The sequence below is a fragment of the Phyllostomus hastatus genome, unplaced genomic scaffold, assembly GCF_019186645.2.
Source record: "Phyllostomus hastatus isolate PE091 unplaced genomic scaffold, TTU_PhHast_1.1 phas_scaffold_39, whole genome shotgun sequence".
Lineage (NCBI taxonomy): Eukaryota > Metazoa > Chordata > Mammalia > Chiroptera > Phyllostomidae > Phyllostomus > Phyllostomus hastatus.
Window position 1 is genome coordinate 10,374,595 of NW_025334028.1, and position 24,006 is coordinate 10,398,600.

Below are 24,006 nucleotides of genomic sequence, written 5' to 3' on the forward strand. Positions count from 1 at the left end.
TGAGATATTAAGGTTGGCTGCCATTCCCTTCTCCCTTGGGTAATAATTAAACTAATTAAAAATTCAGATAAATTAACCAAGGATATTTAACCCTATTCTAGTCACCCACAATGCTCCCAGAAAATTATTTTTCCCCTTCACTGATTTTATACATTTAAGGAAGCTGACTGAATTGCAGACACACAGCTGAACTGTATTCCCAAACAGAAATGGCCATTTTTAGAAGAAACCAATCCCAAATGAAAACACAGTCTTCTACCTGATGATATACACATTACACACTCTTTACCCATAGTGAGAGAGTAGGCCATTCCTCATTTCTTATTTATTCCCTGGCACAACGGGATCACACTATGAAGCCATGTCAGATGTCTCAGAGCTACTGTCCAGACATGAAACCCAGGACAACGAGCAGCACAGCAACCACTGTCAACAGGCAAACTCCTGCAGTGTCTGAGTTTAGACTTGGTTTTATGTTAAAGGAAGCAGATTTGCTTTAGTTTTTTAAATAATTTATAAGAAACAGAAATTACAATGTATTGACTCAATATCCACCTCTAAAGAGTCCAAAAAAGCCAAAGTTCTCTCCCATTCTCTCTCTTGTTCTACTGATATTTTGAAAATGAGAAAAACAGGAGAAATAAAAAAGAGAGTGAGAAACAACACAGAAATGAATTCAATAATTGCAAACCCTTATTAAATATCACTGAGATCACACTGATCCACTAGACTGACTTCTAGTTCTTGCCACTAAGACCTTACAGAGAAACTGGACACACGACTTTACCTTCCAGGGTTGGCCTGGAACTGCGAGGACAAGGTATGTGTGAATGTGTGTGTGCTTTAAGTCCATTACAGGACAATTGTCATCATTGGTGATAGTCTTGGGAGTCCAATCATGCAGAACAACAGGGAAGTGCAAGTTAGGTCTTGTTGCAAGATAAACATGACAAGGTGAACAGCTTAATGCTAGATAAGGGTTGGGAGACTTGTTTCCATTACCACATACTGGCCATTGGTCCCACAGAATCAAAGGTTAGATACACAGAAATCCATATATAAACAGAAGCCTTCCATTTCAGTTTGACTGACCAAGGAAATGGATCAAAGTAAACCACTTCAGACAGTGAATGGACTTTCTAGGTGCCCGAAGAAATAACAGACTCTTATATTTTAATCACATGGAAGATAACTAATATAACTATTTACATGGTAACTTTGTTGTTTTTACAGGAAGTAATTTTTCTGATGGTTTAATGATATCTGAGGAAAATGTTGGATTCTCACAATTTATAGCTGTGTGTTGGGGGTTGGGGGAGTATTGTGAGAGGGGAGTGGGATTCATCTCTAGACCCAAAGTGGCTGGGATCAAAGAATCCTGGAGCAATTTTATTCATTTCTCTAAGCTGTAGAAGATACATTGTCAACAAAGCTGGCAACAACATCCTTAGTAGAATGTACTCTTTTTAAGATTTAGATTTCCATATATAAAGAATTAAAAAGAAATATGTCTTATATAGCTTAGGTTTTACAATGAGTATTTAACATTTAAAAATGAGTTTTGCTTCCACCCATATTTTCCTTCATTCCAGGTCATAAAAAGATTTATTTATTTTTATCCTACTTATTCCATTTGTCAAGGCCTATTTCTTTTATTTACCAGTAAGCTGTTTTTAATATCTTTAGGTAATATTTTTCTGATAATGGTAACAGATTGAGAAAGTCCTGCTCCTCGGCTCTGAATTAAATGGCTTACTCCAACTGGAAAGACTTGGCCAGGTGCTGGCCCACCTGTGGTATACATTGCTACAAAGCTCAGTCATCAGATTCTTGAAGATGCAAGATCACTATCAGTTCTTATTCTACAAGAAATTTGGTTGTAAAGCCAAGATCTTTTTTTTTAAATGAACAGACTCACAAATTTCATACAAAAATATCATTGATGTGGTGGATTTTGCCAAACTCTCCCAACAATTTAATTTCTCCTACATGTAGGTGCACAGCCCTCCTATTTACAAAACACAGCAAAACATTTCACTAAGGATCACTGCAAAGCCAACATCCTACAGAAAGTGACAGAAGGTAGGTCTCTCAGAGGCCAACCACATATTCTAAAATAAACCCCAGCAACAGGCAGGACCTTCATTTTGTTCAGGAATATAGTCTTGACACTTGACACTTCCCTGCCTGAAAAGCAGGAGAGTCCTTTGGAAATTACAGGTGACTGTATAGAAGTTTTTTAGGGAAAAAATACCCAATGTAAAACATAATATATTTTGTTAATTTGATAACATAATAACCTCCTGAAGATATTATAATAAAGTAGACTCAAGATCATGACGAGCTGATGGGCTTTTGAAGTAATTCTGTTTGTTGTTCCATCACATATCTTGCTTTGATGACCTAGTGAAATTAATCCTACAAGTAGTCAAGAAGTCAAACTCTTGCCTCTATTTGTATATGGTATTTCAGTGTGAGAGATCTGATCCATTTTTGCTTGTCCATAAGGGAGATTTGGCTAAAGGTAATTGGCTCCTAAGAGCTAGACAATTGGGAGATCAGACTAGTAGAGTTTAAGGAAGGTAGTAATAGCAGGGGAGGAACATTACCTAGTTCTTGCCTGGTTTAATCTGAGCCAAATAAAAATCACCACTTTTGCACACAGGAAAGATAGTCTGTCAAATACTTCTAAGATGCTGGCTGGAGATTTCCTTCTGTCTTTGAGGTTGTTTTGTGGCTGATGAAATTCCTTGCAACTCACTTTCTTTCAAAGAGCTGCCTGCTCTCCGCACTTAATTGTAAGTGCTAGAAAGTCAGGAATAGAGAGGTCACAAAGTGAACCAAGAGAAGAAGACAGAGAAAGAATATAAAGTATAATGGATATAGAAAAGAAAAATTTTTGTTTTTTTAAGGAGTTGGGGGTGGGAAAGTATGACAGAAGGAAAAGTGAGGGAGCTTTATAAAAATCAGGTTGTCTGCAATATTAACCAAAAACAATGGCAGCAAGACACAGAAATGGGGCCACTTGTATTCTAGAGGAAAACCTGCATAGTCTAATATTTCTTTCCTCCACATTTGACCTGTTGTCCTGAATCCTACTGTGTGAAGCAGTCCCATAAATGGCAGCACTGCTCACATGGTGACAGTGGAGTTGATTCGATTGCTTAGAAACAGACAAAACTTCCCTATTGTTGTTTTAAGGCAGTTTTCAGAGCTTTGGCATTCTCATTTGCTCTATTTTTGAAGAGATTCTATTTTCCAGCTATATCACACTGGACACCCACCTATTTCATGCATCTCACTTCTTCTCAGGTGAATATCACCATATTGGGGAACACTAAAATGGTCAGAGTGCAAGTGGCTGTGATGGACAGTTCACCAAAATGAATACAAAGGGAAGCCTCAACCCAGTCCTTAGTATTGCTGAGAAGTCACTCTGGTATTGTCTTGTGTCTGTCACCAAGATGTTTCACAGTGCCTCCTTAGGTGCTCAGGGAAGCACTTTTACTGAATGTGAGCTAAATCCAGGGGATTTTGCTAAACATTGACAGAAATGCTTTATGGCTTTTAAGACAAACTCATATTGCTAAAGCTGTTTAGCAGCACTAACTTGTGGGCAGTTATTGCTGTCACATAGACTGCAGTACTAAACTTGAATGATCAGCCCTTCTTGGATGATTCAAATTTATGAAAATAAATGAATATGAAACATCAGCCATATTAAGTAGTCAGGGAAACTCCTGAGAAATAATAACATCCATGGAAATGTGGTCAAATGCTAACCTGAGGGTCACCCTGTGCTTTGGGGTTTTGTTTAAGTAACAGTTACTATTTTTTTAATTCCAGAATAGGAAAGTAATATTTCTTCTCAAAGTAAAGCCTTGACAGAGTATAAACCTGGAAGCAGCACACCCATGGAGAACACAACCCACAATGTGAGGACAGTCTAGGTAGGCCCACTTTCTGTTAGGATGTCACACACGGGCTTCCCGCTCTGCTCCAGGGAGCAGTCCTCACAGTCAGGTACATGCACGACACCCCGCCTCACCTCCTGCCACTCTCTGTCCAGTTATGAAACAGAATTTGTAAATAACAACTGGGGTCTCTTCTCCAAAATATGGATGCCAGTGTCTCCTAGTATCTGGGCAATAATCTCCTCCAGGTCTTCAAATTGCAACTCTGCTCTAGTCAGTCCTACTCACACACTGTCAGAGAAAAGACACTCAGCTTTATCCCCACCTTCCTTTTAAAAGCCAACCCATCCAGTGCCTGGAAACTGTCACCCCTCCCGCCCCCACATGTACATAAGCATCACATCTGTTCTTTCTACAAATTGGTATACAGGTGCCATTTAATCAATTCAAATTTGGAAGCTACATCTTCAAGGGTCCGAGAGAGCTCACTCCCCCCATTTCCCCTCTTTACATGTTTTCTTATAAGACATACAGCTTAATCAATTAACAAACTAAACAGCTTATATACTGGCAATATATCACAGATGGGTTTATGTCAGAGTAGTAGATCACATGAAATGGACCACATAGTACCCCAGTGCATGATGTCTCGGTAGAGCCCTGAGGACACTGACAGGAGCATCTCTAAGTTAGCAGTGCCGCATGAATACAGACACATGCGGATCTGTATCTACATCCATCTGACTAGGCCAAAAGGAGCAGGTAGATGCAAGATAGAGACACACACATGCTGGTTGGGGCCATTGCACACCTTGTCATGCCATTTGGAAAGGCAGTTACAGGTCGCTGGTTTTGCAGCCATTAAAATTACACTTTATGGAAAAGGCTTCTCTAATTGTGTTTGATTTCTTTCTGTAGTAAGCATCATTGGAAGAAGACCAAAGCAAGAGCAACTAGGTTAAATATACATTTGGCTTAGCTGTAATACAGAACTCTGGAGAAGAAGCAGGCTGAAAGATTTGTTTCAATTTTAGGCTTGGATTCTCTTCCTTGCTGTTTTCTTGTCATTGCATGTCTGCATTTTTGTGTGCATGTGAGTGTCTGTGAGCGTGTGTGTGTGTGTGTGTGTGTGTGTGTGTGTGTGTTCCATCACATCATCTCCTGAAGAACGCTGGGTTTCGCAGGCAGGCGGCTAGTCACCTGCAACAACCCAGGGGTCCCGCCGAGGCTTCCAGGCTGCTGTCAGTGTCAGATGCCAGGGTCTGGTCGGTGGACATGGAGGAGATGTCATTGACAGACGAGGATGGAGGGAGACTCTCACTGCTGTTCACTGCTGCACCTGTGCTAAGAAAATGAAGACCAACATGACTAAATCTGGAACTAGACTCAACTTATAAATGTCACTCAGGGATGCAGACATGGGCAAATATAACAGGGGATGTCTGGTCCATCATTCATTTGACAAGCCTTCATAGAACAACTAATAGAGGGCACTACATTAGATGGTGAAAGGGAAGAAAGAATCCCTGGTCACTGGTGACTCACAGGCCAGTGCAGTAATTAGCAAATCGCACTTTACCTTAGCAATCACCTGTAATGCAATTGAAAGAAAAAAACAAACCACTAAAAACCGCAGTTACTCCCCAGACCTCTGATATAGTAATATAATTGGCTTTGGATAGAATCAAGAAATCTGCATTTTCTAACAACTTTCCAGAGATTATGTAGTCAAGGACTGAAGACAGCCATCCCATGAAGAACACAGATGAGCAAAACCCTTTAATGTAATGATCTGAAGCTGGGTGCCTTTATGGCAGGGAGCTTTTAAAACAAATACATGTAAGGGTCCTATCCCAGAAATATGGGCTAAAATGAAACCCAGAAATCTGAATTTCTTGAAGACTACAGCTCTAAAGAAAGGAAGGTCTATTAAATAAATAATATTAAAGTCATTAATATGACATCAAATTTAAAATCTATATAGAAAAGCCAGGTAGGACTTTTGATGAAAGTTACCATAGACCAAAAGAAAAAAGAATAGAAGAAGCCAGCACACACCCATGATTGTGTGTTTATTCTCCAGCAAGCTTGCCTGCCTGGGAAGCTACCAATGAGAACAGTGAAGTATTAACTTAGAATAATTTGCATCCCCTGGCTGGCATAGCTCAGTGGATTGAGCACGGGCTGAGAACCAAAGTGTCGCAGGTTTGATTCCCAGTCAGGGTACATGCCTGAGTTGCAGGCCACGGCCCCCAGCAACCACACATTGATGTTTTTCTCTCTCTCTCTTTCTCCCTCCCTTCCCTCTCTAAAAAATAAAAAATAAATAAAATAAAATCTTTAAAAATATAAAAAAAGAATAATTTGCAAACATTCTTTTATGTATCTGCTATGTAGGTACATAATGATTTTTAAACTCTGAGGAGAAAATTACTCATGGTAATCTCTCAGTAAATACTTGCTGAGCTATAATAACTTTGAGAACTACAAAGGAAAGGTGAACCAGAGGCATTGTAAGATATAATTAAACCACAGCATGCCGGAAAGAGTCTATTTACTTTTTCTCTTTATTCATTCTTTATACTTAAACAATATGGGTGGCATAAGGTATGCTTTATAAAATAGTTTGCTATTTAAAATACCTGTAGTATGATCATGTAATAAAATAAAAGATGAAGAATTGTCATTAAAATTGCATCTTATTTAAGCAAATATACTGTGTTAGGTATATTTGGTAAATAAATAAATAAATCCAAAATAAGTTACAGCAGTATTGTCATTTAAATCAAGTAAATCAGAAAAAAGTAGTCTAATGAAATGAAGAGGTTAACACCATCCGTTTGCTCCTGGGGTAGACATTTCTCGCCTGTGGAAACAATGTGATTAAAATGTGAAAGTATCTGGAGAGGACCCATACACTTAAACTAAAATAGATTATATGTGTTCTACATGCATTTTAAATATTTATTTTTTGGTTATATATGGCAAATCATGGGAAATGTGAAAAATACAAAAAAATGACAACATGCACTGATCGTATTAATAACAACTATTAAACTAATAAACATGGCATATTTCTCTCATTGTGATTATTTAATATATATTCTTTTATAACAAATTACATATACAAAAGGCTTATATATTTTTCATGTTCTTTGAACTCTCAGAACTATGAATACCTCCTCATGTTAAATGCTTTCATTCATTTATTATTATTGTTCAAGTACAGTTGTCTCCATTTTGTCCCATTGCTCCCTGCTTGTGTCTAATATTTAAAGCTCTTATAAATAATTACTCTCATTATCAGGACAATGTATAATACAAAGTCGTCTGGTTTGAATTTATTCCAACTGTGCTTAACTGTGCCCTTTACAGACATAGTGCAAAGCCATTCATTTCCTCTCACCACGCTCGCTACATTTCACAGGCTCGCCAACAACCCTTGTCTCCCTTACATATCTCAAATGCCCAGGTCTGTTTTTTCCCCTGATTCTGGATTAAATTAGACTAATGGCCTCATATTCTTTCTTAAACGTTAGTCTCTAATAATTTAGCAGTACTATTACGTACTTGTCAGAATTGTCTCCAATTTTTCCACATCCTTAATAAAGCATAGAGATTAAAACCAGACTCAGATTTCTAAGAAAGACTCCACCAGTTGTGGGCTGACAGGGAGACTGCTTTGTTCTTACCATCCATTCATCTCTTGGATGAGAGAGCCCTACAGAACAGTGGCTTTCAAATCATGGTGCTTTCAGTTTAGATTTAGTTTTAACTTGTAATATAAGCTGTTGCCTGTATAACTTTTTGTAATAGCTTTATTGAGATATAATTCACAAATTTCTTCAGTTCAATGGTTTTTAGGCTATTCACAAAATTGTGTGACCATCACGTCAATTAATTCGGTACTACTTGAATCACCCTGAAAGAAAACCCTGTACTCTGTTTCTTACTTACCTACCAGCCCTGGCCACTGCTGAACCTACTGTCAGTCTTTATAAAACTGTCTGTTTGAGATATACCATATAAATCGAATCATACAGTATGTGATCTTTTGTGACTGTCTTCTTTCACACAGCATAATTTTTTTAAGGTTCACTGATGCTGTAGCATGTGTCAGTACTGCATTCCTTTTCACGACTGAATAATATTCCATTGTGTGAACATACCACATTTTTGTATTTATTAGCTGATGGGCATTTGATAGGCATTTAGGGTCTTTCTACTTTTTGGCTACTATGAATAATGTTCTAAACATTCATGTATACATTTTATTTCTAAGAGTAGAATTGTTGGGTCATACTGCAGCTCTATGTTTAACAGCTGAGGAACTGCCAAACTTTTTCACAAAATGGCTGTACCAGTTTGCATTCCTACCTGCAGTGTATGAGGGCTCCAACTTCCCTCTGCCCTCTCTGACACTTGTTACCTGTCTGTTTGATTATAGCCATCCTCATGTATGTAAAATGGCATTTCATTGTAGTGTCATTTGCATTTGCCTAACAGCTAATCATGTTGAGTACCTTGTTATACGCTTCTTAGCTATTTACATGTCTTCTTTGGAAAAATGTCTATTCAGATCCTTTGGCCATTTTTAAATGGTTATTTTCTTTTCATTATTGTGTTGTAAAAGTTCTTTATATATTTTGAATAAAAGTCCCTTAGCATATAAGACTTTTTCTTGATAGTATCCTTTGAAGCACAAATGTTTTTAATTTGGGTGAAGTTGGATTTACCTGTTTTCCTTTTCTGTTAGGTGTGCTTTTATGTTGGAGTCCACCTGCCTGGTCTCAGGTAGCTGTAACCCCCCACAACTTAGGCTGAGTGAGAGACCTCTGAACCAGGAGACACTAAGGAGACAAAACTTATTTCCCTGTCATGAACGCTGCCTGTTCTGTGCCTGGCCTCCAATGCTTGATCAGTTAGCCAATGACGGGTAAGATTTCCCATGGAGGGAATCATCTCAGACAGGCATGACCACAAAAAGGCCTCAGGGAAGAGACTCAGGGCTGTGGAAATGAAGGGGTGATTGACATCGACCCCTGCCCCCTCGGCTTTGTCAAAGCCTGAGTCCTTGTTCTTTGTGAGAAATCCAAGTCTCCTGGCTGCCTTTGTCTCCTCTGCCTGACTCAGGCCTGTGGAAATAACAGGGGCAGTGCAGCCCAGACCAGAGTTGGTGGACCCCCGGGGTAATCAGGCCTGGGACATACAATATGCAAGATCCTGTGAGATCTGCTTGCTGGTGGATGCTATTGAATTAGAATATGAAGGCATGGGCAGGAAACGAGACTAGCCTTTTAGATCCTGTAGTCTTTTTAAGTGGTAAAACACAAACTCTCAGCCCAGAATCCAAGTGGGAGTTCTGTCAGTCCCGTTGAAAACTACCTATTCCTTTTGATCTTCCCTGCCAGACTGGAATCCACAAACTGTGTCTGTATTCTTAATAAAAGCCTAGTGCCTCAGGGTGCTCTCCACTAGAGAGGGTGGCCATAGTGTTCTCCACTAGAGAGAGTGGCCATTTCGTCCCTATTTCTCCACAGGACCCGGTTGTCCCTGTGTATGTTTTTCTCGAGTTTCAACGAGCCATCTGCAGCATTCTGCAGTCACTGTAGGCTGGTGGCCGCATCACTTTTAGTCATATCTTGGGAAATAATACATTTTCTAACCCAAGATCATGAAGATTTGCTCCTATATTTTCTCACTCCTATATTTTAGCTCTTACACTTAAGTCTATAATCCATCTTGAATTTATTTTTATATATGACATGAGGTAGGGATCTACCTTTATTATCTTGTATGTGGCTAGCTAGTTGCCTCCACCATTTATTGAAAAGACTATTAGTTGTCCATGAAATTGCCTTGATGTCTTTGTTAAAATCAATTGACCATGAATGCAAGGTTTCACTTCTAGACTCTCAATTCCATTTCATTGATTTATATGTGGATCTTGCACAAATGCCACCCTGTCTTGAATACTGTCATTTTGCAATCAGAAGGTGTGAATCATTGAACTGTGGTCGTTTTTTGAGATTACTTGTGCTGCTTCTGTGTCACTTGCATGTGAATTTTAAGAACAGAGTGTCAACTTCTACATTCAAGTCAGCTGTGATTTTGACAGATACTGTGTTTAATCTACAGATCAATTTGGAAAATATTGTCATCTTCACAATATTAAATCTTCTATTCAGTGAATAATAAAATATATTTATTTAGATCTTTAATTTCCTTTAACAATGTTTTGTATTTTGCAGAGTAAAAATTTGTGCTTCCTTTGTTAAATTCTTATGTATTTTATTCTTTATGATGTTATTGTAAATGGAATTGTTTTAATCTATTGCTATTATATAGAAATACAACTGACAAAATGAGGAAGTTTTGGTGTCAGTGGACTGAAAACTAAATAGATCAAATGATAACATATACATCTCATGAATATTATAATTAATCAAACCATCCAGGCAACCAGGAAGATTTTTGCTAGTGTGCTTTATTTAAATTATGACAAAATAAATTATTTGAAAGTTTTAAAGTTTTGTAATAATATAAACCAAAAATAATTTTAAAGTACCTCTACATAATAGTCCTGGTCTTCTCTTGAGATAGGCTTTTCTCCTTAACCAAAAATAGTTTATTATGTGGACCTGTTCTAATTGTCACAGTTAAAGCTGACTACTGATTCAAACAAGGGTGAGATATGACTAAACTGAGATTAGGCTCCTTTATAAGAACACAATTTGAGCCCCAGTCAGTGTGGTTCAGTGGATTGAGTGCCAGCCTGAGAACAACAGGGTCACAAGTTCAATTCCCAGTCAGGACAAATGCCTGGGTTGCAAGCCAGGTCCCCAGTAGGGGGCACAGGAGAAGTAAACACACATTGATGTTTCTCTCCCTTTCTTTCTCCCTACCTTCCCCTCTCTAAAAGTAAATAAATAAAACCTTTTTTTTAAAAAAAAGAACACAATTTGATGTTCACAAATAAACACAAAACCAAAACAATGGCAGCTAGAGAAATCATACAAAGACCATTGAGGACATTTTCCTAGAAAAAAACACAAATTTACATCTATAAATAATATTGAATGAAGAAAGCACAAAACAGAATAGGTTTCAATAAACTCCTCATGGACAATGGATCACACTGCAGGTAAAGCTTACAAAATACACAGCATTCCCACTGCACCTATTTTAATAAGCAGCCTATTCTCAACACACTCTTGGAACTTTCTGAGTGGTATGACCTATAAATATATAGGTCCATTATACATAGTTTTCTATATGACCTCATGTTTATGTTTCCCTTGTTTCACTTTATTTTTTCATTATACTTCCTTTCTCTTATCTTCCTCAATCTCTCCTGTTGGGCATAGTATAAGTACTTGATTTAACTAAACATTAATTATCTTTTGTGTGTATTCTTCTAGATAGGTACTGTGAAGAAAAGCAAATTTCTCCTGGCTATAAAATTTATTGGTTAAGCTGATACGCTATTTTTGACTAAAGGAAATTATTTTGTTTTAGTTGGTTTCTTCTCCTTTTTTTCATAAACTTGTTCTCTGTAATCCCTATCTTCTATGTTGGAATGATCCTGCCCTTTCTTTCACCCATATCAAATGCAGGTTATAGTTAGCATTCAATTATTCAAAGTTCAGTATGTCAACTCTATTTCTAGGGTTCCTAGTTTTTTATAGCACAAATTCGTCAAGAGCCACAAATTCGTCAAGAGCCACAAATTCATCGAGAGCTCCTCTTTTCTAATGCTTCTTTTATAAAATCCCCATGACAGCTGCTGGTTATACAGGAAGTGTTGCTCTCTCCATAGTGTTATTGTGGGATAGTTGTGGGTACTGTCTAGTGGCATGCTGGGGCTGGCATTCAGTGGCTTTCAAAAGCCAGATGTTAGCTCTCTTTCCATGTCCACCATTATTGATGTCACATTGGCAACTTGAAATTGGTAACAGTGAGAATATTTACACCCCAGGAATTGGTAAATATTATAATCAGTTCTGATTTTTTAAAGAGATGGCTGTTAAACATTAACCAGTCCCCCACTGTTACATGAAAGATCTTTGCTTCTGTATGACTTCCTGTTTTGCTCTATAATAAATGCCTTCTTGAATGCAGTCACTTCTGTCTATACCAGATGATACTTTTAAGACTATTTTCATGTAGACAATAAATAAACTTTGTAGACCATAAAACCAAACACAAATAGAAGAGTCAAGACATGACCTTGGCTTCAAGTTGTTAATTTACTGCCAAACTGTTTATGAAATGCTTTTAAACACAACTGAACTGAATTGAATTTGATTATAATGCTACTTTCCCAGGATATCCTGGCAAGGTGATAAACATCCCTTCTTTCTACAGTGTTTTCAGAGAAGCCAGTAGAGATGTGCATTTAAAGAAATGCTGGACTAACGTAGTACAATTTTTTTTGTCAAAAAATGACATTTAAAGTACTGAAAATACTAATAGGGTTACAAGCCAGAAACAATAGTTACTTTCAACTTTGCTTGAAGAAGAAAAAATTGGTTTCATGGACATAAGTAACTAATGTTAATAAAAATTTCTCAAGTAGAAGTTATCTAGTTTTGTATTTTAAAAGAAATTATTTTCCTGATCTATCTACACACACAAAAAATAGACACAAAGACTTATAAGAAATACTAAAGTGAAAAATATCACTGAACTATATTCTGTTTCTGTATGATCTTGATCCTTAACTTGTTTGGGGCTGAGATTTTTAAATAAAAAATAATATCATTGGAGTATAAAAGTGACTCTGATGGGAAAGGACACACTCCCATGGTGTGGAAATATGGCTGGGGGAGAGATTGTAGATTATAATCACCTGGGGAGCTTTATCTTCAATTATAGATTCTAAAAAATCTCCACCCATCCTGATGCTAAGCATCCCTATTTTGGTGAGTCATTGTTACTTCTGGATGGCTTATATCTCAGGTGAAATGGGGGTGGTGAACAGACAGAATTTTGAGATTAGATGACCTCTTACCTCCGTTTGACTCTAACATTCTATGACAAATGCTTTTAGAAGAAAATTAATTTCTATTCATGAACTGAAATTCCCTCAGCAGTCTTTTCAAATCAATTCAGAAAGCAAGCAGCCATGCTTTTCTTGAAAATAAATCATTATGCAAGTGAAACCAGCTAGCAGAAGGGCATACAATTATTTCAAAATGTATCTGAAATTTATATTTATTTCTTATTGATATACCACAATTCCATCAATAAATTTCAAGCCTATGTACTTTCTGCAAAAATGCACATTTGACTTACTATTTACACTTTAAAAGCATCACTAAAACATGGTTTTGTGTATTAGAAATGTTTTGTCACTGAGAAACTGCACTAACTTATTCCCTTGTGGCTCAGTGCCCAGTGTTGCCATGACAAAATATTAGGGGAGCCAATGCTGTATATTTCTTCATCTTAGCTATTTACAAAATAAAATATGATATGCAAATATATAATGAATAAATAGCAAAATAGCTGACTTTTCTAAAGTTTTCTTAGTAATTGCTTTTTCTTCCCAGCATGGTTTCCTGCATATATACATATTATACACACAGAGAGACACACCCAGACACACACAGACATGGTGGTGTGCTAATAAAAATGCAGGAATTGGCTCTCCAGGACTAAAAAGTCTGACCTGAAGCATCATCCAATTTCTATGTCTTAAATCCTGCCTGGCAGATTTCAAGCTAACAACATGAGGCCCATAAACTCATAGCTGGGAGAGGTGAGCACAAGTGGCTCTGAGAAACTGGCAGAGTCAGCGCCCATGTGCAGCTGTCCCATGGCTCTGCATTATGCATACACATACAGCATACATTCATATCTCATATGGGTATGAGATATGATTTCTCAATTAAGCAATGAATATTTTCTTTGAAATCATGAAGTGAAAGATTGAATCCACAATTGTTTTTACCATAAACTGGTTAAGCCAGCAAGCTATAATTTAGGGTACATGTACAAGGTAGATTACTTATGATTGTTATAGGTAGTTGAAATGGTTAAAAAGTGGTTTGGCCTTCTCACATGTAGATAGAGCCTAAATGATATAATTTAAAATTAATCATTAACACATTATAAGCAGGGCTGCAAAAAAATGGGACTATACATTGCCCAAAATGAATAAATCAAATAACTATGTGAAGGCAGCAAACCTTTATCTGAAGCATGAGCAAATGTCAATAGCAACACTTCAAATACTTGATTCTTGGCTCATTTATCTTCATGAGGATTAATAGAGTAAATAAATATTTACTGGTATAAGAACATGCTGAATTGCATACTGTATCAAGGCTATGATGTTGTCTCGAATTCTGTCTTTGGAATAGCACCAAGAAACATGCTGAGGGAGAACCTGAGCAGCAATTTTCAAACTGATAAATATGTACGAAGTTACTACTATGTGCAAGGCATAGCACTTAGGCATCACATGCTACACAAAGAGTAGTACATACAGTCTTCCTTCTCAATGACTTTATAAGCACTAAGGGGTGATAAGACAGTGCTTAAAATACAGGAATTAGTAATACCCATAGGAAGGAAAGAGTCTATTCTTTGGGATGTTATGAAATGTCTTTTGGGACAGATATGAAAATATTTGGGGACAAGGTAATAATCAATAAGAGAACACTTTAGAATGGGCAGCATTCCTAAAGGTGAGGAATCTAGTAGCATAGGAACATGAGACCCTAGAATGGGTGCAGTGTGAAATAACCTGGGGTGTATTACAGAGGGCTATCAATATCAGCAAGAGGTTACTAGGCTTCAATTGTAAGTGATGCAAAGCCATTGGACAGCACCGATCAGTGGAATTCTTGCTCAAATCTGTAGCTTTTCCCTGCAGATCGCATAAATCCTAATTTCTTATATCTTCATTGACCTTACAATGTCATTTTGCTATTTCCCTCATTAATGAGTTAAAAGAAACTTCTACATGTACTCATTTTCCTTTTTATAAGTGGACACATGTGAGTAGAAGAGTTAAACATGTGTATAAAGTTTGGTTTGGTCTCTGATGTACTTGCAATAACCAGGGAAAGAGCATGCCCAGAGGCTGCTGCCCCTTCAGTGTGGACACCAGAATGAGATACACAGAGCAGAAATGACCCCGACCAAAAGTCTAGAATCAAGACCAGCTTCTCTTAGCAGAGAGGTGGGGAGAACTGGAGAGTGTGTCAGATGCCAGATCCAAAGGAGCATGTGAGCCATGGCAGGATTTTGCTCTTTATCATAAAGTCATAGGAGACATTTAGGATGCAGTTTCTAGGGAAGTCCTCTCTGTTCCATGTAGATGCTGTTCAGCGTCTGTCTAGATCCTTCAGAGGACCAGCCTATTGTTGCAGGAGCATGTACTACAACACAATTACTGCTTATGCATTAATCATACCCCCAATGCTGATGTCCCACCCCATTTTCTTTTTCTATCAGAACTAAAGTTTCAATGATTAGAAATTATGCATTGATTACATACAAATTTTATTCCTTTACCAAATATTAAAGCTTTCTTCATATGGCAGATCACTCATCTCACCCCTTTAATGATTAGTTGATCTCACATGTACAATCCTCAGTATGTGCCTTCCCTGAGCTGCATGGCTTACATAATAGAAACCATGCAAATAAGGAGATTTTTGTGGAGTGTTGTGAAAGTATTAAAAAGAGAATTGTGGATTTCACATCATCACAGATCAGCTGATGTGGAGATGTGGTTAGGACTGAAGGGGAAATGGGGGAGAGAAGAAGCAGAAGGTGGTGTGAGCCAGAGTGGGTAGCATGATTCTGAGAACTGTGGAAAAAGGAAAGGAGATAAGTTAGTGATGACTTTAACTAAAGATGAATAAAAGAGACTCTGCTAAAATGTGTCCAGTACCAGCCTCAGGTCTGGGTCACCCTTCACTGGATCCTGGTATTTTGGCTTCTTAATAATTACAGGAAAATTGTTCTGGCCATTATGGGAATTCTTAAGACAGCTGCTGTAGCTACTGGCGTTTTGAGGATTTGGGTTCAGTCTTTCGGTTCCTTAATTAGCAGCAGACAGTACATGCAGGTAAGTTAAAAGCATCTTCTGCAGGCTTGTACCAATCTGGATGCTAGAAGAATGAATAGGGAGGGCAGACAACCCTAACCCTCTTTTTTAAAAGACTATTTATTTTTAGAAAGAGGGGAAGGGAGAGAGAAAGAAAGGGAGAGAAACATCAATGTGTGAGAGTAACCTTGATCAGTTGCCTCTTGTACAGTCCCTGACAGGTGAGAAAACCCAGACCTTAGGCATATGCCCTTACCAGGAATCAAGCCAGTGATCTATCATTTTGCCATAAAACACACAAACAACTGAGCCTCACCAGTCAGGGCCCCTTAGTCCCCTTTTAAGGAAAGAAAAGATATGGGATAGAATTAAACATTTCCCCAAGTCTAGAGGTAAGAAAAACACATCATAACTGAAATGCATCTTTTTTAGACTACATAGTGGTTCTGGGTGCAAACTAGTTGTTGAGAGTAGTATAACAAATTTATTTATTCATATTACATCTTTTTTCCCTGAAATAATTGAAAATTTATGGAAAAAATGTTTATCAAAGGTAGAACACCAAATCCATTTTTCTTTAAACTAATCATTTGCAGCCTACATTCTTCCCAGCATGAGCTGAGTGTAAGCCATAACATTTTCTAGAACTCTTTCTATATTCTCTTTATTTTCAGAACATATATCTTAGAAAAATATATTAACATTAATAAGTATAAGTAAATTATCTTGAGTAACCTTAAAGCACATTACATGACAAAATATGTATGTGTACAAATGTGTTAGATTCTGTAGATCACAAAGTGGAAGATTTTCCACACTAACTTTAATTGGAGCCTATCCTGGTTGATGTTTCAACTACTGTCACATCAGCACTAGGAAGAGTTCAAACACTGGAATGAATGAGCAAGGAGGTTTTGGCTGGAGGGTTTCCTGCTGTCTATGTTGACTCGATAGTGGAAAGGGCATTATGGCTCTGGATGAGGAGCAATTACCCTTAAAGCAGTCCATATTATACTTCTTCAAGATTCATTATTATCTTAAAATAAGTTCTAAAAGAACTATGCTAGGTCATCATAATCTGAATAGTCAGAAGGAATGCCACACTGACCTTCAAACTATTACTTTCAATCAATTCTTCAACTCTTACTTCATCTTTTTCCCACACTTAATGCTTGAATTTGTAAAACCAAACTTTTCTGAAACCCAACAGTAAAAAATTATTACATCTATTCCCAAACTGCACCCATTTTCAGTTTTTCATTACTAAAGTTAAACTTGCATGTTTTCATTTTGTATTATTTTGCCTATTACAGGTTAAAAAAAGGGGGGTGTTAAAACAAAAACTGTTAGAGGGAAATAATCATGTGATACTTGTTCATACACTCTATAAGCAATGTTATTGGGCACAGTTCTTGCTCAAGGTCAAGAAAAATACACAAGTGCTGCTGTGTTCGTTATTCACTGAGAGTGGGTACCTGAAGGAGAGGGCTGTCCTTTTACGACACCATTTTTAGTTTTTTCTTCTGAGTTCATTACTTCCTTGTAGATAAGTTCTGTAAGAAACAATTATCAGTGTTATAAAAATAAATTTCCTTAATCCACAGAGAATATTCTTTCATTAATGACAAATAATAACATTTTGATTGGATTGAGTAAATTACAAATCAATTAGGATTCCTTGACTCCTCTAATTCTACATTTTCTTGCAACAGCACAGAGTCTGGCAAAAGAAGGGGCTCAGTGAAGCATTTGACCAAATAAACATATGAGGAATCTATATTTTACTTGTTTTCTGAATTCTTTTGGAGATTTCATATACATTGTAACCTATCTCTTAAGGATTCTAATCAGTTTTGAACACTGATTTCTGTTTTATACTCTCTTCCTAAGGGATGCCTATTCTCAGGACTTCAAACCATTATTTTCCATCAATTTTTCAACTTTTCATCTGTTTTCTAGACTCAACTCTTGCATTTATAAAACCAAGCTTGCCTAAAACCCAACATTAAAAAATATTACATTTATGCCCAAACTGGCATCCATTAAAATGGCTCTTTGTTACTAGAGTTAAACTTGTTTATTTTCATTTCATGTCACTTTGCCCCTTCTACACTTGATCTTAGCCAAAAGGCTGAGAAGCGATACTTTGCCCCTTCTAGATAAAAATCATTCAGCACTACCAAAACTTGCTTTAAAATGACTCACAAGTTACATAGTCATCATCCTTTACAGGTGTTTCTTTAGTTTCTCACATTTTAGTTCATGCCTGTCTTCCTCAAGAGATATTTATATCTTATCATTTAACTACTCAACACAAACCCTTAAGAGTGTCTTCTGGTCCTTATTTAAATCAAATCAAGTCTTTCCTATCTATCATTTAGTATCTTTTTTTTTACTTGTTCCTCTATTTGTATTTGCTCATTTTTCATATTCTTCAACATGACCCCTTCACTATATATATTCTTTATAACACTTTTTAGCTCATTTTTACCCGTTGTTTTCCTCTTATGTTCACATTCTTGTATTTTCCTCTTTTATTTTCTTTTCCCAATTTACAATATTAATTTATTCAATGTATCTCAAACATTTCTTCCATTCAGATCTTCCCTGTATGTCCCTCCTCATTTTGACCTAATCATTTGATATGCATTTGTTTTTTTGTATTTATTCTACTCTGTAATAATTTATATTAGTTCAACTATCCTTTATAATCCTGCTTGGTTTCTCCCTGAGTATAAGCTCGATCATGTAGTGTGTGTTTAAGAGAGTTTTGCTGGGAAAAAAATGAATTAATGTTTTTTATTTATTTTTTCTTACTTTAAAAGAAAAGTAAGCTACTTAAATACACATATTTTCTATTTAAGTTCTTAAGTGCTATATCTGGATTGAATTAACTCATATATTAGCTATATTTTATTTTTTAATATCTAAAACTATCTCAGACATAATTTTATCCATTTTATGTGATAATTTTATGTACAAACATGAAATGTTTATGAAATTTTATATTCAAGTTTGTCCTCCACCATGACAAAACTTTGACAAACAGTGCTATTTTTAAAGTGTCAGTAATTAATTCCTTTTACTCCTGAGCAAATGCCATATTATCAAGAGTGCAAAAAGATAGATTGGTTTAAGAGCTTTGAAAACAGTCTAAGAAGACAGCAATTAGAATATCATCTCTTACGAAATTGTCTTAAAAAGAAAATCTTTGAGAATATTTTCTGAGTTTGAATAAAGTAAAATATACACTTTATTTAAGTATAGTAAAGTCACCTTTCCATTCTTCAATGGTGTGTTCTCTTTCATCCAACTGTTTGTCATATATCTGAGGTGGAGGCTGCAAATAAAAACAAACAATAAACTTTGTGCTGTAAGCTAAAGATGACTAAAATCCTATGATGCATGAAAGCATCTTGTTATTCCATGATTTTGGTGGTGATCAGAATCTCATATAAAATAAGGAGCACTTACAGTGGTGCAGAAGTTAAAATTTCACCATAAATTTATGGAGAATACATTTACATACCAACAATTTTTGCTGAGAAAATAAGACAGCAGATTTCAAATCTTGCAAGCTCATATCCCTAAACATTTTGATTCAGAACTCAAGTCCAAGCAACTAATAGTGAGTCTGTAAAAAACAAGCAAAACACCTGACTAAACAAACCCACAAGTTGCCGTCATCCACTCACTTGCCCTATAGCAGAACCCTACTAAACTATTCCACACTGATAAGATTTTGTTCCATTTTTAGACCCTCCTGGAAAAGAGTCATTAATACCTCTCTGTAGACTATAGTACTATTCCCCAGTATAAAGGAATATTCTTTTTTTCTCTCATGAAGTATATGTGTATGTATGTATAGCTGTGTGCCCTATATTTAAATGACTTCACATATTTTCCCGCTCAGGCAGAAGAAGCTGCCAGGTGTCTACAGAGGTGGATCCCCTTGAACTCCTGAGAGACCCCTTGGTTAGCCTTTTCTGGGAGAAATGATGTGTCAGGGGCTTTGGAATTGGCATTTCTCTTGCTATGAGAAGTTTAAAGATGGAAAAGAAGAGATTTTCATAAATCTAGGTGCCTTCCAGGAAAGTGGATCTCAGATAAATTCCTTGACCTCTTCTTCCTAATAGCTGGACCTGGGGATCTATCACAGTGGCCTGGGGTAGTTCCAACTTAGCCCAAGTGACATGGAGAAAAAAAATAGCTATGCAGTAAAGAGAGAAGGGGCTCAGGAGCTGCCCCAGCTGGCAGTGGAATGAATGGGGAAAAAGGCAAACTCTTGGGTGACATAAAACAGGGGACTCTAGAATTCATCCTGTCCAACACTCCAAAAACAATAGTTTCTATAAGAACCTAAAAGAGTTACTCAATAAAATGATTTGGGCTTATCAGGATACACATTCCTCCAAAATGGCTGTTGTAGGAAGGCTTTGGACAAGATTTTCACAGATAGCTTCTGGCTTCTGTGGGAGGTTCTTTGGCTCATGAGCAGCACCCCAATACCACAGTGGCCCTTCTTTACTACATTCAGAATCTCTTGTAGCCTGAATCATGCTTGATACTTCCTAGCCCTCGTATATTGGGACAGCCTCACATACTACAGAAGTAGCTGGATATGAAAATGGAAGATTTTGACCATTTGTTTTAAGGTAACTTAATTATTGAGAAATAAGTACTGATGAGGCCAGACATTTGTTTAACAACAGGGATTGCTACTGAAGAAAACACTAAACTAGCTCTGTGATTCAGATATGGTCAGTTGAGTAGCCTTTGCTGAAAGGGCTGAGCTAAATGAGACCTCCCCCACCCCATGACACTACTGAGGACACAGAAACACTGACTACATAAGGGTAAGGGGACTGAGATAATCAGGCACTGTCTTGGGAACCTGACTAAGGCAGGACCTTCCACCTCAAATGATAAAGGACCCCAGATTATAAGAATGTTATTTTTTTTAATAAGTAAAACTAAGTTATTTTTGAAAATCTGTGAAACTGTCATCTAAGTAAGCTAATGCAAAGCCAAACTCCTGGTTATGCAAAGATGCTTTGCCAAGTGGCAGGTTTCCTGCTCTGCCTCTTCCTGTGGTAAGGGCCCATCTAAGTGGGCCTTGTCTAGGCCCCCTGGTGGACACAATATGCACAAGCTCTCAGAGGTCCTCAGAGCTCTGTGCATTGCTGGCGCCACCTTCTCCTCATAATTAGACCAGCTCTGATCCAATGAGGCTGGCTTCTCCATGCAGTGGATTTTTCCATTCAAGTTTCAAAATTGTACGTGGCTTAAGAATAAAGTTCCTGCCAAAGTTCATGAATGTCATTTTCTCTTTGCAACAATACTATTTTGAGAGAAGTTTTCCTTGGAGCTTCAACATCCAGCTGTTGCTGATGTATAAAGTACAAAGTACATAAACTCTAACCACAAACAAACCACAAGAAAGAAAGCAAAGTACTGATTCCAAGATTTTTCCTTTCAATAAACCAAAAGGGCTGCTTTAAAACACTTGCAGCCCTTGCCGGGTTGTTCAATTGGTTGGAGCACCATCCTGAGCACCAAAATTTGTGGATTTGATTCCTGGTGAGGGCATGTATGGGAGGCAAATGACCAATGTTTCTGTCACATCAATGTTTCTCTCTCTCTCTCTCCCTTTCTCTCTCTTCCTCTCTCTAAACATATCTTCAGGTGAGTGAATGAATGAATGAAAGAAAACACTTGTATTATAGTTATGGCTGAACAGGCTACATGTTCAGAGTTGTTTGTTTGTTTGTTTTAAGAGGGGATGCAATCACCTGCAGTGGACTATTACATACACAGAAAGATATCTTCTACAAAACAATATAAAAGAGTAATTGACCAGCAAACCAGATAGAGTAATGTCATATTCAAACACACAAACACGTGAACTTGGACAACAATCATTAACATGCCATAGTCCACTAACACTCCCTGCTTCCTTCTGCAGAGAGAAGCCAGGGTTCTATTGCTCACTTGTTCACTTTTCCCACCTTATTAAACAGGAATGTTGTTGGCTAGAGATGTACAGATCTGAGACTATCAGCAAGAGGCGTTTGTCAAAATCACAATAGTGGATGAGGTCACTCATGGAGGGTATGCAGGTAAAAAGAGCAAAGGGCCAAAGTAGACCCTGTTAGATACCAAGAGTTAAAATTGACCAGAGGAATATAAAAGTCCAAGAAGAAGGAGGAGGAGAAGGGAAAGAAGAAGGAAGAGAAGGGGAAGGAGGAGGAAGAGAAGAAGAGAGAAGGATCATTTAGAGACATACATGGAGAATGAGGATGTTGCAGTGTTATAGAGGTCAAGTGAATGGAGAATTTCAAAGAGAAAATTATTGGCAGTTTCTTGAAAGTGAAACAAAGATTTTGACTTTTAAGACACCATAAACTATGTCTTTAAACACTGTAAAGTTTTCAAAAACTCAAAACTGCTACCACACCTAGAATGATCTAGATAGATGTTTAGTGGGAAACATTAATATGAGATACCACCTAAAAACTGAAACAATATAGAAGAAATATCCATATTGGCAATATGAATGTTGTATATAATAAAACAAAAAGGAACTGTAGAACAGATTGTGACACTGAAAAGGAAAAAAAGACAGAATACTCTTCAATCTACTCTCCTAACTACCTCTGAGGGAATAATAAATGAATATTTTTTTCTCTCTAAATAAGGGACATCATTTTTTTTGAGAAGATGCTATAAGCTAGGCTATTTTTTATTTTTTATTATGTTATTATGGTTATCCCAATTTCTTCCCTTTTTCCCCCTCAGTCCAGCACTCCCCAGTCCATCAGCCAATCCCCACATCTTCGCTCATGTCCATAGGCATGTGTATACTTGACTATCCCATTTCCTCTACTGTGCTTTTCATCACCTTGGCTATTCTGTAACTATGTATTTGTACTTCTCTTCCTTCACCCATTCCCCATTCCCCACCTCCCATGTGGCAACCATCAGAATGATCTCCATATAATGATTCTGTCTCTGCTCTTGTTTGCTTAGTTTGGATTTTAGGTTCATTTATTGATTAATATGTATCTATTGACATTTTTATTCTTCATAGTTTTGATATTCTTCTTTTTCTTAAGTAAGTCCCTATAACATTTCATAGAATAATGGTTTGGTGATGATGAACTTCTTTAGTTTTCTCTTGTCTGTGAAGCTCTTTACCTGCCCTTCCATTCTAAATGATAGCTTTGATGGATAGAGCAAACTTGGTTGTAGGTCCCTGCTTTTCATGATTGAATACTTCTTGCCAGTCCCTTCTAGCCTGCAAAGTAACTTTGAAGAAATCAGCTTATGGTCTTAAAGGAATTCTCCTGTAGGTAACTATCGGCTTTTATCTTGCTGTTTTTAAGATTCTCACTTGATCTTTAACCTTTGGCATTTTAATTATGATGTGTCTTAGAGTGGGCCTCTTTGCATCCATCTTGTTTAGGACTCTCTGTGCTTTCTGGACTTGCATGTCTATTGCCCTCACCAAATTAGGGAAGATTTCTTTTATCATTTTTTCAAATAAATTTCAAATTTCTTGCTTTTCCTCTTCTCCTCTGGCACCCCTATGATGCAAATGTTGCAACATTTGAAGTTGTCCCCAGAGGGACAACTTACACTATCCCATTTTTTTTGGATTCTTTTTCCACCTTATTGCTGTGATTAGTTGTTTTTTGCTTCCTTATGTTCCAAATTATGGATTTGATTCTTGGCTTCACCTACTCTACTACTGTTTCCGTGTATTGTTCTTTATTTCAGTTAGTGTATCCTTCATTTCTGACTGGATATTTTTTATGCTGTTGAGGTCCTCACTAAGTTCCTTGAGCAACTTCATAACCATTGTTTTGAACTCTGCATCTGACTTCAGCTCCATTTCATTTAGCTTTTTTTCTGGAGTTTTGATCTGTTCTTTCACTTGGGCCATGATTCTTTGTCTTCTCATTTTTGCAGCCTCTTGTATTTGTTTCAATGTGTTAGAGCTGCTATGACTCTCTGGCTTGGTAGCAT

At 37.1% G+C, this 24,006-nt stretch overlaps 1 protein-coding gene and 1 pseudogene across 5 annotated transcripts in view; both read right to left on the reverse strand.

Annotated features, from left to right (window-relative positions):
• Window positions 1–24,006, reverse strand: part of MAPK10 (mitogen-activated protein kinase 10) — a 331,553-nt gene continuing 307,547 nt past the window's right edge. For 3 of the 5 annotated variants that reach the window (XM_045820356.1, XM_045820358.1, XM_045820357.1), the window contains 3 exons: window positions 19,255–19,318; window positions 17,454–17,531; window positions 6–5,253 (listed from right to left, as the gene is read on the reverse strand). In XM_045820356.1, coding sequence (XP_045676312.1) covers window positions 5,111–5,253; window positions 17,454–17,531; window positions 19,255–19,318 — 285 coding nt within the window. In that variant the 3' untranslated portion in view covers window positions 6–5,110. Of the gene's footprint in view, window positions 5,259–17,453; window positions 17,532–19,254; window positions 19,319–24,006 lie in introns of all 5 variants that reach the window. The other 2 variants (XM_045820360.1, XM_045820359.1) reach the window with 2 other exon arrangements.
• Window positions 17,962–18,121, reverse strand: LOC123806988 (annotated as a pseudogene).